At 37.0% G+C, this 14090-nt stretch overlaps 1 protein-coding gene across 11 annotated transcripts in view; it reads right to left on the bottom strand.

The window, feature by feature from the left end:
• Positions 1–2314: 2314 nt before the first annotated feature.
• The window catches only part of LOC108697723, a 49536-nt gene continuing 37760 nt past the window's right edge, over positions 2315–14090 (bottom strand). For all 11 annotated transcript variants that reach the window (XM_041571522.1, XM_041571516.1, XM_041571524.1 and 8 more), the window contains 4 exons: positions 12924–13016; positions 9711–9824; positions 7682–7920; positions 2315–3690 (listed from right to left, as the gene is read on the bottom strand). In XM_041571522.1, coding sequence (XP_041427456.1) covers positions 2340–3690; positions 7682–7920; positions 9711–9824; positions 12924–13016 — 1797 coding nt within the window. In that variant the 3' untranslated portion in view covers positions 2315–2339. The remainder of the gene's footprint in view (positions 3691–7681; positions 7921–9710; positions 9825–12923; positions 13017–14090) is intronic.

Raw genomic sequence — 14090 nt, 5'->3', positions numbered from 1 at the left:
CAAAAAAGCGCAACCCAATTAGGACCACACTACAGACTTCCTAAAACATAAAAAGTATTATAGAATATATAAATATCTTACCCCAATGGAAGGGACAAGAAAATAAAGTGTCTACGCATATTAGAAAGAAGGAGTCAAAACTTGATCCTTACCTGTTTTTAGTAGTCGCATCAACATTTTTTTGAAGATAACTAGTACAATCCAGGGAAAAAAAGAAAAGTAATAAAGGCAGTAGTATGGCTGCAAAAACACATATCACACTAATTTAAAGGGATACTGTCATCGGGAAACATGTTTTTTTCAAAACGCATCAGTTAATAGTGCTACTCCAGCAGAATTCTGCACTGAAATCCATTTCTCAAAAGAGCAAACAGATTTTTTTATATTCAATTTTGAAATCTGACATGAGGCTAGACATATTGTCAATTTCCCAGCTGCCCCCAGTCACGTGAGTTGTGCCTGCACTTTAGGAGAGAAATGCTTTCTGGCAGGCTGCTGTTTTTCCTTCTCAATGTAACTGAATGTGTCTCAGTGGGACATGGGTTTTTACTATTGAGTTACCTTCCCATTGGTTACCTTCCCATTGTTCTTTTGTTTGGCTGCTGGGGGGAAAAAGGGAGGGGGTGATATCACTCTAACTTGCAGTACAGCAGTAAAGAGTGATTGAAGTTTATCAGAGCACAAGTCACATGATTTGGGGCAGCTGGGAAATTGACAATATGTCTAGCCCCATGTCCGAATTCAAAATTGAATATAAAAAAATCTGTTTGCTCTTTTGAGAAATGGATTTCAGTGCAGAATTCTGCTAGAGCAGCACTATTAACTGATTCATTTAAAAAAATAAATAAATTCCCATGACAGTATCCCTTTAAAGAAATTTTAATTTACAGTATTACAGCTTTAGGAATTTAAAACTTGGCTCTGTTTTTCGATTATGCTACAGAACATTTTTCTGCACACTAGTAACCCTAGCCCATTGTAAGGTCTGTAGAATGACAAAAAAAAAATGAAAAGGGTAGGCCATGAAAAAATGTAAAGTTTAATTAATATCCTTTTGAGTAGAGTAAACGCCAACACTATCTATCTATACATCCATCCATCATCATAAACATAAGATACATTTACTTGGCTATTCAACAGCTGATCTAGATTCAGTCTCTGATATCTGAGACCACATGTGGTCGAAATGTTGGCTAGTCAGTTATCTCTGTGTTTGGCACCAGTGCATTAAACTATGTAGAATAGCATCAATAGAATAGACAACACCATATGCACCAGCCTTTTATAAGTACCGTTTATAACAAATGCAATGTAATAATAACTCCCCATTCAAAAAATATGACAAATTCACAGCATTTCTATATATCATGAAATACCAACAAAGTAAATAACCACAATAAATAAGTTGTGATTTCTACCTGATTTTTTTTATCCTAGGTTAGATATAAACCCTGCCTCATAGACTTATGAAATGAGATTCATTGTAAGATACTGATCCTACCGCATATGGTTAAAAAAACCAATAACTTTTGAACAAAAAATACATTTATGTCATTTTATAATGTCTCCATTAGCAGTTACCTTTAAGTCATTTATGCAAGTCAGATGACACAGAGGAAAGTGATTAATTCAATATATGTTAAGTTTGAAATAGCTTAACATTATTCATTAAGAAGGCACGCTCTGCATAGTGTGTATTTTGAACAAGTCTACCATACTTTCTTTTATCGGTTCTGATACTTTTCTTTCACAGATATCAAGACTGGAGGCCAGCTCATGAAGTCAATGTCTAAGGGGCCGATTCACTAAGGGTCGAATATCGAGGGTTAATTAACCCTCGATATATACGACTGGGAATTAAAATCCTTCGACTTCGAATATCGAAGTCGAAGGATTTAGCGCAGATAGTACGATCGAACGATCAAAGGATTATTCCTTCGAATCGTTCGATTTGAAGGATTTTAATCCAACGATCGAAGGAATATCCTTCGATCAAAAAAACTTAGGAAAGCCTATGGGGACCTTCCCCATAGGCTAACATTGAGTTCAGTAGGTTTTAGATGGTGAACTAGGGGGTCGAAGTTTTTTTAAAGAGACAGTACTTCGATTATCGAATGGTCGAATAGTCGAACGATTTTTAGTTCGAATCCTTCGATTCGAAGTCGTAGTAGCCCATTCGATGGTCGAAGTAGCCACAAAAACACTTCGAAATTCGAAGTTTTTTTACTTCGAATCCTTCACTCAAAGTTAGTGAATCGGCCCCTAAGTCTTAACTACAATATCTGCTGAAAGTTAAAGCAGATTAGTTTTTGTTTACAATGTAAAAAATATATAAACAGTTAATGTTGTACATTGGCTGTATCGGAGTGTACTAATTTAGTGTCCAGTATTGTTTCGCCAGTCCAGAGGCGTGCAGCAAATATATGCCGGCATGGTAATCCTCTTTCTTTAAAAGTGGAGCAGTTGCATTGTGAAAGAGATTTTTCCACTATGAATGAGCACGTGCCATCATTAAGTATAAATCCATCATCGAGTTCGCTGATATCATATTGCCCATATTTTGTGTGGGTGATCTCCTCTTGTAGCAATTTTAAGACAGGTGGATGGCATAATTGGTTGTAAAAGTCAGTGATCTTATTTTCATCAAGAGCCCAAGTCAGTGCCGTCAGACTCTGAAGTTTAAGAAGCCAATTAACACTGCAAGCCAATGAAGTACTTAGACTGACTGACTCTAGAGACTGCAGATTTGTTCTGAAGTGGTTATCAAACCTAATGTGATGTGCTTCAGGCAGGCCCCAACAAGCCACCCATCTTTTTTTGTGCATGTGCCAATGATTGAGGAAAAAATCTAAAAAAGCAGTATTAGCTGTTGCTTTCAGCACTTTAAGCTTGAGCTTGTATATTTCAGCAGAGCTTGAATGAACAAGGTCACAAACCATGTTCTTAATATTGACTTGCACAGACTGTTCTTCCTCTTCAATCCTAGTATAAAACAGTTGAAGAGCATATGCTTGGCTCATAATCACTTCTCTTTTTGGAAGGAGACTCTGCACCAATTCAAGTTCCTCAAAAGTGGCATGTAGCATAATGGTTTTGATCATGGGTTTCACAAAGTCTGAAATGCTTTGCATCAACGACACCACCATGAATCTGACGGGAGTCTGACTTTCCTTACGAGTGATGAAGTATGCACATGTTCGACCTCTTTGGTCAGCATCTTCACAAACAGCAGTGTACAGGTAAAAGTCACGGTTAATCAGCATTGTTTTTTCAATGCAGAGCACAGATGGGAATCTTTGGAGTAAATTTTTCATGGTGGCTGTCATCAGAAAGATCCCTTCTACTTCTGCAGTATCCGGGTAAAATAACAGCTTGATCTTGACCTTGGGATCTTGACCAAAAATATGATTCAGTTCATCGAGAAGATCTCTTAAGGAGGTTTCCTCGTTGCAGCTTTGACACACTAGATCCTGCAAGTCCTTGAACAAAAGAAACTGTTTGGAGATAGCTTTAGTCATTTCCAAGAACAGAAAAGGCTTTGCCCTTAGCATAAACCTAGGAAATAAACGTTCAAACTCATCTTCCGCTATTCCATGATCGTGATCCAGTTGAGCGTGTGTGACTATCAGCCAGTCATTTTGTGGCTCAGCTTCAACTATGATATTTGCTTGGCAGGGGGCTGGCGGCTCTCTAAATAAGAGACAAGAATAAAAGTCTGTTTTTAAAGAAATACAAACATCTGATAATGTATAGGCATTATTTATACAAATTTATAGCGCTAATAATGTTTCTGATTGATCTATTATTATTTCAATTTATGCCAAATCATAACTATCTTAATGTTGTTTTTTAGAAGGCACATCTTGCATTGTTTATTTCAATTTATTCTATAACTTTCTAACTTACTGTCACATTTAGGGCCCTATTTATGGTTGCTCAAGAAATCTTCGGCATCTAACAGCTTTTTTTTTTTAACAAAATCTTATTTGGTAAAAAGATACCAAGATTGCCAAGCTTTTATGACCCAGCATAAGTACAGAAACTCATGTTGGAGTTCCTAGATGACTGCTCGTGCAATCATAAGTATATAGGGCCCTTAATGTTTTCTTTTACAGATCCCAAGACAGGATGCTATCTGCATAATGTAGTTTGTGGAGAATATTTATATATCATATTGACTATTGACATACTAAACAGCAACATCTGGTCACAATCAAGTCTGTACAACTGGTAGACAATATAATATTTCATGCAAAATCTGTACATACTGCATGTATTTAACTACTAGGGAGTTAGGCCACCATTATCCTTTTGATATATTTAGTGTTTCCCAAAAACAGTTTAAACACTATCTTTTTTAATCATATACTAACAAGGGATGAACCAAATCCAGGATTCAGTTCAGTATTCGGATTCAGCCTGGCAGTACCGAATCCTCATCCTTATCCTTAAAGGAGAATTCAACCCTGTAGAAAAAAACCCTGTACCTCTCATCCCACGTAGACCCCCCTCCTTCCTCCCCCCAGCCTAACTGCCCCCCGGGGAAATGACCCATACTTTATACTTACCCCTCGTCGCAGATTCTGGCATCAGACTTCACGGCAGCCATCTTCCGGGTCTTTGTGTCTTCTTCTGGCACTTCGGCAATTTCCGTCCAATTTGGCACATGCGCCGTTGTCGAAAACGGCAAACTGCACCAACTGCGCATGCACTGACATACCGATTTCCCATCAACTTACCAAGGACCCGGAAGATGGATGCCGTGAAGTCTGATGCCAGAATCTGCGTCGCGGGGTAAGTATAAAGTATAGGGCATTTCCCCGGGGTGCCAGTTAGGCTAGGGGGGAAGGAAGGGGGGGTCTATGTGGGGTGGGGGGTACGGGTTTTTTTTCTACAGGTTTAAGTTCTCCTTTAAAGGGGTTGTTCACCTTTGAGTTAACTTTTAGGGTCAGATTTATTAAGGTTCGAATTGGAAATTAGAATTTTCAACTTGGATTTTTGGTCAAAACTCACAAATTCGAGTTGGGAATACTCCAAACTTGAATTCTAAATTTATCATACCTAGACCCTGTGAACAATTCAAATTCAACTATTCGCCACCTAAAACCTGCCGAGTTCATGTAGACGTCCAGTCCAGTGTACCATTTGAAGATGTTAATAGCCTTCCAGACATTCAAGTTTTTTCAGAGAAAAAACTTGATTTGAGTTTAGTTGTATTCGATTTGAGTTTGCGAGTAGTCAATATTCGTTCAAGTTTTAGAAGTTCAAATTTTTTCTTAAACAAGCTCCCTGTCGAATTGTGAGTATAGTCGAATTTATTAGAGTAAAAAAAAATTCACATGAATTCAAATTCGAACTTTGATAAATGGGCCTCCCAGTATGATGTTGAGAGTGGTATTCCAAGACAATTTGCCATTGGTTGTCATTTTTTTTTATTTGTGTTTTTTGAGTTATTTAGCTTTTTATTCAGCAGCATTTTAGTTTGCATTTTCAGCAATATTCAGACCAAATTACCCCAGCAACCATGCAATGATTTCAATAAGAGACTTGAACATCCATAGGAGAGGGCCTGATCAAAAGATGAGTAATAAAAACTCACAATAAATGTGTTGCCTTGCAGAGCATTTGTTTTTTTAGATAGGGTCAGTGACCCCTGTCTGAAAGCTGGAAAGAGTCAGAAGAAGAAGGCAAATAATTAAAAACTATAAAAAATAAATAATGAATACCAACTGAAAAGTTTTCAAGATTTGGCCATTCTATAACATACTAGAAATTAACATAAAGGTGAACAACCCCTTTAAAATCACGTAACTTTTCATCACAAACCATGAAGATTTTCTATTGGGCCCTGCGCACAGTTCTCTTTTACCCTTCCCCATACAAATTAGGATTCGGTTCGGTATTCAGACAAATCTTTCAAGAAAGACTCGAGGGTTCAGTAAGATCCCGAAAAAATGGATTTGGTGCAGAATTACTGGTGATGGAAATGATGCATTTCACACTCACATTGACACCAGAAAACACAACTTGGCTCCAGTTCACCAATACGGATGTTAATGTACACCTTCATCTGAAAATAGCACAAGTTGCAGTAGATGACATTTTTGACGGTGGCTATGTAAAATGTATATGTATTTATTTGCATTTATATATAAGCCCTTTTCCCACTTCCTCTAACTAAAAGATTATTTATATTTCCAGAAAAGAAATACACAAAGCAGAATCTGCAGTGGTGGAGTTAATAGGAAATAAACAAGTATATAAAGTACCCCTAACATTTCCATTTAGAAGCACAAGGAAAATAGAATCATTACTGCCTTTTTCGGCAGGATTCAGCTGAATCCAAGTTCATGGCCGAACACAATCTGAATCCAAAAATCACATGACTTTTCAGCACACAAACAAAGAAGTCAAAAATCAGTTGTGTTCAGAATAATAACAGTGATCAATCACTGTTTTTGGTAAAAATTAGATTTCTACATGGCAAATAATTTACGAGTAGGTGTAGTAGAGTAATAGAAATTATAGCAGTGTGGCAATTAGCGAGGTCATTCATTCTGTGAAAAAACAGGTGTCAGTTATGGCCCTTATTAAAGGAAGGATGGAACAAATGTTGTACATGCTGGTTATAGTGCACTTCTCTCTGGAAATCTGAGTAAAATGGTTCGTTTCAGACATTGTTCAGAAGAACAGAGTACTTTTGAATGGATAGAAGACTATCCAAAATGGCAAAGACTCAATGATCATCTCCAGGAAGACAAAAGAAGGTCTGTGAGTTCTGGTACAATTAGAAGACAACCTATTGGCAAGAAAACCCAGCAAAGTCCCATTGTTGAAAACATGCTGAATAGGTTACAATTTCCCAAAGAACACAAAAGAGAACGCCTAAAGAGAAATGGAGCCACATTTTGTGGACTGATGAAAGCAAGATTGTTCTTTTTTGGTCTAGGAGCCACAGACAATTTGTCAGACGACCCCCAAACACTGAATTCAAGCCACAGTACAGTGTGAAGACAGTGAAACATGGTGGCACAAGCATCATGATATGGGGATGTTTCTCATACTATGGTGTTGGGCCTATTTATCATATACCAGGGATCATGGATCAGTTTCAATACATCAAAATACTGGAAGAGATCATGTTGCCTTATGCTGAAGAGGAAATGCCCTTGAAATGGGTTTTCCAACAAGACAACGACCCCAAACACACCAGTAAATGAGCAACATCTTGGTTCCTGACCAACAAGATTGACATTATGGAGTGGCAAAACAACAAGAAATGCAGAAGAATTGTGGAATGTAACAGGTGCCAGAAGTTGGTGGACTCCATGTAACACAGATGTGCAGCAGTTCTCAGAAACACTGATTATACAACTAATGTTCAGTAATTCATAGAAAAGCAAAATCTTGATACATTTTTTAGTTTATACAGTAAATGTTTGAGTTTGTATTTTTCGCATTACTAAAATTCCCAATTTTTAATCATAGAACATTAATAAATATTAACAAACTAATATTGTTAGATATAGGACTTGTAGAACTCTAGACTATACAAAGACCTGAGTTGTTGTGTATCTCTCTTGGAAGTGTGCTAAATGAAGGGGAATATCCTGTAATAAGAGCAGGCCAGAGGAACAGGATAAGAGGTAAAAGAATTACAAGACGTACAGTGCATACATACCCTGGGGAGTTCCTTACTGAACACTGGTCAATAATGGAATACTTGCACACCAGATGTATATAGCTGTATTTTAGCAGTGCCATCATTTTGCTAGTAGTTGTGTCTGCTCTGGACAATGGCCTGTAACATCTTATCTTAAATAGGTACATGTTTCTTTCACACCATCGGTCAAAAAAAGTTCGAAAATCTATCCAGCTTAAGAATTTCTTTCCCTCTGCAATGTTCAGGCTTGCTGTTTTCTGGAAAAAAGTAACAGATTGTGAAATATTCTGTTCAGAAATGTGTGGGTCACAGTACCATGAGTAAACACAGAAGATGAGTTCAATGCTTTGATCAGAAAGCATTCAATTTATTTCAGCAAAAATGAGAAAGAGCACCCGAGAACATTTTTCTCACATTCTAAGTTTAGATTGACTTAAATGTCAAAGCAAATTGGAAACTCTCATAACTCTTTGCATTCTGAAGTAATGATGGACGAATCTCGGGCGAATCTGGCCAAATAATTTGCGAAACAGTGAAAAAATTCACGAAACTTCGGAAATATTCGCGACATGCATTGAAGTCAATGGGCGTCAAAAGTTATTTTGACACGCACTACAATTGTTATACACACAACTATTTTGTTTGAATGCATTAAAGTCAATGGCCATCCAAATAATCTTGACGCATGTAAAAATTTGTTTTTTGGTCACGGCTGATTTTTCGCGAGTGGCGAAAAGTGAAAATTTGCTGCGGATCCATGTCTGCTGAATCTATTTGGCCATCACTGTTCTCGAATAGTTGGAATAACAGAATTTAATTCAAAAAGTATTGGTCATTGGTTTGAATGGATCTTGGCAGGTTTTAGCAGCCCCATTTTTTAGCTGAATGAACACCAGTGGAAAGACCAGAAAAAAACCCAATGATAAATAGAACAAAATGCATTTCTGACCAAAAAAATGTAAGGATTTTGAAGGTTTCAGATAAGTATCTGGATTTGTTCTGCATTTTTATTCGTTTGTGGTTTTGCATGTTGTATATTAAATATATAGAACTGGGAATACTTTATTGAAAAATTTATGTTTTTCGAACACCAAATGTTCTCTTTTTCAAGGCATAGAAAAGTGTTTGGAATAGAAAAAACTAACACCAGAGTAATTCACACACACACACATATATATATATACATATATATATATATATACTTAAATTTCAACTGCCCGGGTGCAGGTCAACAAATAGTATGCATACAATTAACAAAAAAAAAGACCGCACTCCAAGGACTTTATAAGTGGAAAAAATAATGGACGCTCATCCGCAAAAGTCACTCAGATCAAAATCACCGCGCGTCAACACAATTTGGACGCCCATTGACTTTAACAGCAGCGTCAAAATTGACGAAACCGAATTTTTCGTCAATTAACGATTTTCGCTGAAATTTTCGATTTTCACAATTTTTTACGTGAAAATCCGATTTTCACGTTTTTTTCGTAAAACTTTCAGATTTTCATGATTTTTCATGAATTTTTCACTGTTTTGCAAATCTCACAAATTTTGCAGGAAATTCATGAATTTTTCTGCGAAGCCAAATGGGAGAAATTTGCGCATCACTACTGTAAACGAAAAAAGTATGTGAAAGCAGAGCGTCACTCCGTGCCAGTACGTGTTCATTGCTAACATCTTCAGCACACAGGCAGCAGTATAGACCAAGTGGCAGATCATTTCACTAATATGCCCAAATATTACGGCTACGCGATTCCTTGTTTAAATGAGTTAAATGATGTTAATGGTTCAAAGAATGTCAGGCTGAATGGTCGGCCCCCACACATTTTCACCTCACCAAATCTGGCCCTCGTTGGAAAAAGTTTGGACACCCCTGATTTAGGCCGTCAGCCGAAACATTGAAATAAATCACTTTATTTTTTCCACTTATAAAGTCCTTGGTGTGCAGTCTTTTTTTTGTTAATTGTATATTTATATATAAATATATATATTATTATTATTAACATTTATTTATATAGCGCCAGCATATTTCGCAGCTGCAGCTTACCTCATCTCTGAGGATGGAATTTGAGATGTCTTCTAAAATAAATGTTGACAGATTGGAGCTTTCATTGCTTTCTGATAAACTGTTATTAATCCCATTCATGTGACTTTCAGACATCTTGAATTAAAAGAGATGAAACAATACATTTTCAAAATAAATTTAGGATCAATTTGCTCATCAGTTATTCAATATATTTCTTTAAGACCAAACACTAGGGGGCAGATTTATCAAGGGTCGAATTCGACCCTTGATTTCGAATTTCAAATTGCTGTTTTGCCTATGGGTAACGATTCAAATTCGATTCAATTTTGCAGGTCGATCCCATGAACTCGAAATTCGACCCTTGATAAATCTGCCCCTAGCTGTACTAAGGCAGCTTGCACATCAGTCTTCCTAATGAGATTCTAATAGGATTTTTGAATTTGCCTTTGCCTCAACCATTACTAAACACAGGTGAGTATCCTGATTGATTCTCAAGTTGACTCAGATTTTTAAACATTTTGCCCACAATGCAGCACAATGCAGCACAAGTCAAAATAATCATTTAGGTTAATGTTAATTTGTATTGTTTTTTTGGTTTTTCTTTTTTTTAAATCAAACAAAAATTGCCTGAATATGCAAATATATAAACCTTTTAAAAGTGAATGGATATATTTCTAACGGAAAAAAATGCTGTATGTGTGAAGTCTCTTCATCATTGATAGGCCAAAATGAATGTGTACAATGAAATTAAAAGAGAGAATGAAAGAGAGAGAAAAAAATAAAGCAAGGAGAGCAATTGGTACTTTACCTTCTGATTTACTAGGCACTTAATAAAGCTGCCACAGATTTCATAAAATGTCAATTATTGTATACATGGGGCCTTGAGAAATGCTCTTCTGGTATTTTACACACTACGCACTCCATGTATACATCTGCATCTGGACACCCTTCTCTTAAAGGGAAACTATTTTGAAAATTAAAATTTAATATAAGCTTAATTATGAAATAAGAAACTTTCTAAATACAATCAATTAAAAATGTTGTATTGTTTCTGAAATAATCAAATGTATCGTAACTATCCCTCTCTCAGCATCTGTTTCTCCTTATTCTGTCTTCATGCAGCAATTGGGAGTCAGATATTCATTGACAGTTGGATCCAAGATTTAATATAAAATGTAGCTCACTATTAAAATCATGTCTCTCTACATGCAGAATTTGTGCACAAGGCAGTTATTTTGTTAGATCTTGTTTGTACTGGATTTAGTTATTTGAGTGAGTTCTAATTCATCTACTAGGAGCCCCCCCTATAAGATATATTGGATCTAACTGTCAATGAATATCTGACACCCAATTGCTGCATGAAGACAGAATGAAGAGAAACAGATGCTGAGAGAGGAATAGTGAAGATAAACTTGATTATTTCATAAACGGTACAGAATATTTAATTGTTTGTATTAAGAAAGTTTCTTATTTAAGTATGCTGAAGCTTATATTACATTTTCATTTCATTTTAATAAAATGCTCTAGTCTGACCAGCAAAGTTCTGTTTGGCTCATGGTGATGCCACAATGTCACAAAGTGATGCAACAACACCAAAGGGGAAATGTAATAAAATTTACAAAGAAAACAAATTTAAGCACAAATAAGAATAAACATTTGCATGTTGCAATGTAATATTCTTCATTATAATTTTATTGCACTGCGAATCTTAATTACGCATTGCAAACTTTAAAGACGTGCTTGAAGGTGGAGTCAATTTTTGGACCAAATGTAACAACTTTTTCATTAAAGTTTTATTACATACACTATCGCAAACGATTATGTTCGCAAACACTATCCTACTGTCACGTGAGGGCACTGAGGTTTGAATATTTATTCGCAATGTGAACGTCTTTTCCGTTAGCAACCTTTATTCCCCCCCACAAGTGCTTAGAGAGTAAAGATGATTGTAACAAAGGGAAGGATAGATGGAGCAGCACACTAGAACCAATGAACATAAAGGGCAGCACATCAGCATGCTATCTGAGCAGCTCATGATTAGACGGATAGTTTTGTCACCTTTTCATGAAATGTATGCCATGTAGTTTTAAATTATTTGCCTTTTTCTTCTGACTCTTTCCAGCTTTAAAATGGGGGTCACTGACCACATCTAAAAAATAATGACTCTGTTAAGATGCACACTTATTGTTATTGCTACTTTTTATTACTCGTCATTCTCTTCATGCCCTCTCCTACTTATATTCCAGTCTCTAATTCAAATCAGTGCATAATTGCTAGGGTCTAGGGGGCAAATTCACTATGCACCGAAGCGCCTAACGCTAGTGTCAATTCGCTAGCGTTGGGCATTTTCGTTACTTCGCAAATTCACTAACGGACGCTGGCATACCTTCTATAGTGTAACTTCGCACCCTTACGCCTGGCGAATTTGTGCAACGGACGTAACTAACGCTCGCAGTGTTCTGAACGCTACCTTTTACGCTAGACTTCCTTCGCCACCTCAGACCAGGCGAAGCGCAATAGAGTAGATAGGGATTTCTTCAAAAAAAGTTAAAAAATTTTCTAAGTCCCAAAAAATGCTGGCGTTTTTTCTATATCATGGGTGATAGGCTGAAAAAGATCGAAAAATTTTTTGGGGCTCCCCTCCTTCCCCCCTACATTTCCTAACTCATGGCAACTTAACTATTCAGTGGGCAGGTGTGTAGGGGGAAAATAAAAATTTTATTTGATGTTTTGAAGGTTTCCCAGGCATATGTAGTGCTGCTACATATTCCTGTATTGAAATTTGAATTTGGCGCCGTATGCAAATTAACCATCACTAGCGTAACTTCGCTTCGCTAATCAACGCTAGCGCAACTTCGCAACCTTACGCTACCCGTGAGCACAACTTCGGATTTTAGTGAATTTGCGGAGCGCTGGCGAAACTATGCCTGGCGAAGTGCAGCGAAGTTATGCCTGGCGCAACTACGAATCTTAGTGAATGTCCCACTAGGACTCTAGCAACCAGATTGCTGAAACTGCAAACTGGAGAGCTGCTGAATAAAAAGCTAAAGAACTAAATAACTATGAAAACCACGTGCAAATTGTCTCAGAATATCACTATCTACATCATACTAAAAGTTAATTTAAAGGTGAACAACGCCTTAAAATTATGAATTTAATAACTGGGCACTTCTAGTAAATTGAGGATCTTTATACAGTGCACATGCTGAAACACAGGACATCTACAGTACTTACCTCTTCTACAAAACTGTCACTATGCCCCAAAATGGAAACTACAGGACGTGGATTATGGTCCTCACTAACTTCACTTGGGCAAACATTTTCACTCTAAAAATTACAAAATTATTACAAATTACAAAACTACAAAGACAAATTATTACACAAGAAGATACACATGGTTGTATACAACTTACTTTAAATAACTCGGTATTACAAATGCAGTGTGTCTGAAACATCATCTTTCCATTATAGATCTATTATCTGTCTATCTGTGTATCCTCTTAAGGAACCTTTACAATTAAGAAGCCAGAGTAATGGCAGAAAATGGAGAAACAGAGTGGTTCCATACTGCCAATGGACTTTAAGACACTGAAGATATAATAAGAGAAGTAATACTGATAACATTTAATATGCTGGTGACGCCATACCTCCCAACTGTCCCGTTTTGAGCGGACAGTCCCTCTTTTGACAGCTCAACCCACAGTCACGCATTTGTACTGGAAAGTCCCGATTTCACTGCACTGAACAGCCGAAAAAGATACAATGTTTCTAACTTAATTGACTCTTGGCAGAGAGCCAATAATAGATACTTAAGAGTTTTGTCTCTTGGGAGAAGTTAGACTCACAGCTTAAAGGGCAATTCACCTTCATTAGTAAAATTGTAATAAAACATAAAAACTACAGAAATGTGTTCAAACTTTCATAACCTGCCAAATATTGTAAAATGGGCATGGTAATTAGGGGGGGGGTGCCCTCAAAAGGGGTGTGGTCAAAAAATTGTTGCCGTGCGTTAAGTGCACCGAACCGAATCCTAATTTCGGCTGTATACCGAACCAAATCCTAATTTGCATATTCAAATTAGGGGCAGGAAGGGGGAAACATTTTTTATTTCCTTGTTTTGTGACAAAAAGTCACGCAATTTCCCTTCCCATCCCTAATTTGCAAAAACAAATTAGGATTCGGTTCAGCCGGGCCGAAGGATTCAGCGGAATCCAAATCCTGCATAAAAAGGCCGAATCCTGGCCGAATCCCGAACCGTATCCTAGATTCAGTGCATCCCTAGTTTAGAATGTATCTGTTATCTACTGTATATGCTTTGCTAGATTGGCTGCCCCCATGGCTACACGGCAGCTTGTTTATATAAACTATATTTGTGTTTCTGAAGCAAACACACCGGTTTTA

This window comes from Xenopus laevis, chromosome 7S (genome assembly GCF_017654675.1).
Source record: "Xenopus laevis strain J_2021 chromosome 7S, Xenopus_laevis_v10.1, whole genome shotgun sequence".
NCBI classification, from domain to species: Eukaryota; Metazoa; Chordata; class Amphibia; order Anura; family Pipidae; genus Xenopus; species Xenopus laevis.
The sequence above is the reverse complement of the archived record's forward strand: the minus strand, read 5'-3'. Positions and strand labels throughout refer to the sequence as shown.